General features: G+C 32.0%; 1 protein-coding gene across 1 annotated transcript in view; it reads left to right on the plus strand.

Annotated features, from left to right (window-relative positions):
• Positions 1–1,431: 1,431 nt before the first annotated feature.
• LOC111087074 (diacylglycerol kinase theta-like) overlaps positions 1,432–2,698 on the plus strand; it is a gene marked incomplete at its 3' end in the record, with an annotated part of 13,318 nt that continues 12,051 nt past the window's right edge. The window contains exon 1 of the mRNA XM_022392394.1: positions 1,432–2,014. Within this exon, the coding sequence (XP_022248102.1) occupies positions 1,807–2,014 (208 nt within the window). The remainder of the gene's footprint in view (positions 2,015–2,698) is intronic.

The raw sequence follows: 2,698 nt of genomic DNA on the forward strand, positions 1-2,698 counted from the left end.
GGTAAACACCATAAAATATGTGGAACCCTAGGTAGTGAACGGCATATAAACAAGTCGGGAATTGGGGGATTAACTATTATTCATAAATATCAGAATGATAAAAGTAATTATTTCTAAATTATCTGGATTAAAATAAAACGCTTCAATGTACTGGGTAGTCTCGTATACACGACAATATAGAAGAATATATTAGTGAAGAATAGGGTCGTCGCTGGGCAATCATGTTTAAGATTTTGAGTAGCAGCTAATTCGTGGAGCCTAAGCCCTGAATCTTTTCGGGTGTTAGCGAAGACTAATTTCATTCAGTATTTTGATCTTAGCCGCAGCCTGGAACGAAGGAGTTGCAAATGAAATTGGACTTGTTTCAAGAGTAAGGAGGAAATCTACGAGAGTTAATCATCTTTCTATAACATGATAATAAACACGCGAATAATACTTTTATGTTAATTATTCTTTTCAAAGTTTTTTTTTTTCAGTTTCATTTATTGTTTTGCATGAAGTACTATCACAAGAATTATTTATCTATGACGTATTAATTATTAATAAGCTGAAACTCAGTAAAATTATCTGGTTCGATACACTTCGTATGATTTTATTGGTATTGCTGCCTCCCCCCCCCCCCTCACAGTGGCTTATAAAAACTTTTATTTATTTCGACACCCGTGGTGGTCACAGAACAAATAGTCCGTAGTGTAACTTCGCGCTTAACAACAAACAAACAAAATAGACATTTTTAGATGTCATTAATGTTGAATAGTAATATTGCGAGCCACAGAATTGTTTGTCTATTAGAAACTATTGAAACTAGTTAATTCGTTGTTTTGCTAGATTGCTACACTGTACTTATGACAAATTCAAAATGGTGCAGTTTTTCGCGTCATTGTCTTATTAACTGGAAGATATTGAAAATAGATTGAGTCGATTTGCCCCTGTTTCGTCTGTTATGTTACAGTATTCGACTGTCGCGTAGGAAAAACACATTTACAGGAAACTGTTTGTATGATGAACTGGCATTTTAACCCTTTAAAAGAGTCACTTGTTTAACTCTGCTTTAAAGTTTAAAAATATCTGGTTTCACTAAAAGTAGCAAATTAACAGTTTTGTAAACTGTCAATCAATAAACACTGTGTTCTTTACGTGATATACAAGTTCATATTGGTAAAGTCGAAATTTAAAGTATCTACTGAGACACCTCTCTCTCTCAGTTTTTATTGTTTACCAGATTAATTGCTTTATTCTTCCGTTTTCTAAATCGTTATTCAGTGTATTTCTTCAATATCTCGCAAGTCTTTTCCTTTATGACATAACATCATCTGATTTGCAGTGCCTTTTTTTAATGTACTATTATGTTATCAGATATATTCCCGACATTTCCTTTCACCAGTAATAAAACTTTTAATAAATAATTTAGTAAGACATTGCAAATTACTATTTACCAATATAATTTCTGAGTGTCACTGTTAAGCACAAACTAAAAAGTTGTTTGTAATATGCCTTTTTTGCGGGATCTGACCTACAGAAATGATTTTTACAGCGCTGCGATTTCTTGATCAATTGAAGCTTCGCGGAGTTACATCAGTGAGGAAAACGATGTAATGGCGGACTCTGGATTGTCATAATGAAATTTCTTACGATGACATGGCGAGTATCACCGTTATCGAGCACTAATTTTCATCAAGTCGTGATAATGGGATATATTAATATATAGTGATTACTGATCCCGCAACACGTTTATTGGAGGTATCTAAGTTCGAACCGCTGGCTGTGGAAGCAGTGGCATATTTATTTCGGCTCAGGTGGAACAATATGGCTTCTGGTGCTACGCCTAACATGGGCATTAGGCCTAGTGATGACCCTAGCCCGACAACTGAGGTGATACCATTTGGTTTTACGGATTATGAACAGGGTCATCATGGACATTTTTTTGTAAAGAAGACATTTCATAAGCCTACATATTGTCATCATTGTACAGATATGTTGTGGGGATTAATAGGACAAGGATATATTTGTGAAGGTAAGTTACTCTTGTATAAATAACTGTTGAATCCAGTTTATTTGCTGGCATACAGGATACTGATTTAGTGATTATGATTATAATTATAAATTGTAATCACTGTACAGACTGTTACTATTAGTGTTAATACCTCTGACTCTGATCTTGTGACTGAATTCTTTCAACTTTCTGGGAATAGCTATAGGAATTAGGGACTGCTTTTTCTATATTATAATTTGTATAATGGATAATACATAATGTGGAATGTTTCTGTCATTGAGTTATTGTATTTTTAATTTATAACATATTTCTTAAGAAAGAGCAATTTTTTATGTACTGAGAAAATTTAAAAAGTTAAAATTTTCTCCTTAGTAAAGTTAATCTATTGATTGTGAATTTGCATAAGTAATTGTTCCTTTATAGTCATTGTGTTGGAAGTATGATCACAGTACAGAATAAATACCTTACTCATATGAAATTGTTTACTTTTTTAATACAAATTATCAATTAAATGTACTTTGATATTTCATTTTTTCTTGAATGTTTGAAATGAATAATGAAAACTTACAATTCATTGCAAAGCAAGTTTGAATGGTTGACAGTAACTCCTTTTTTTAATGTTTTTATGAAAATCAGTTTTCTTATACAATATATATTACAATATTTGTGTGGGTATAATACATATATATATATATATATATATCT

This window comes from Limulus polyphemus, unplaced genomic scaffold (assembly GCF_000517525.1).
Source record: "Limulus polyphemus unplaced genomic scaffold, Limulus_polyphemus-2.1.2 Scaffold1710, whole genome shotgun sequence".
NCBI classification, from domain to species: Eukaryota; Metazoa; Arthropoda; class Merostomata; order Xiphosura; family Limulidae; genus Limulus; species Limulus polyphemus.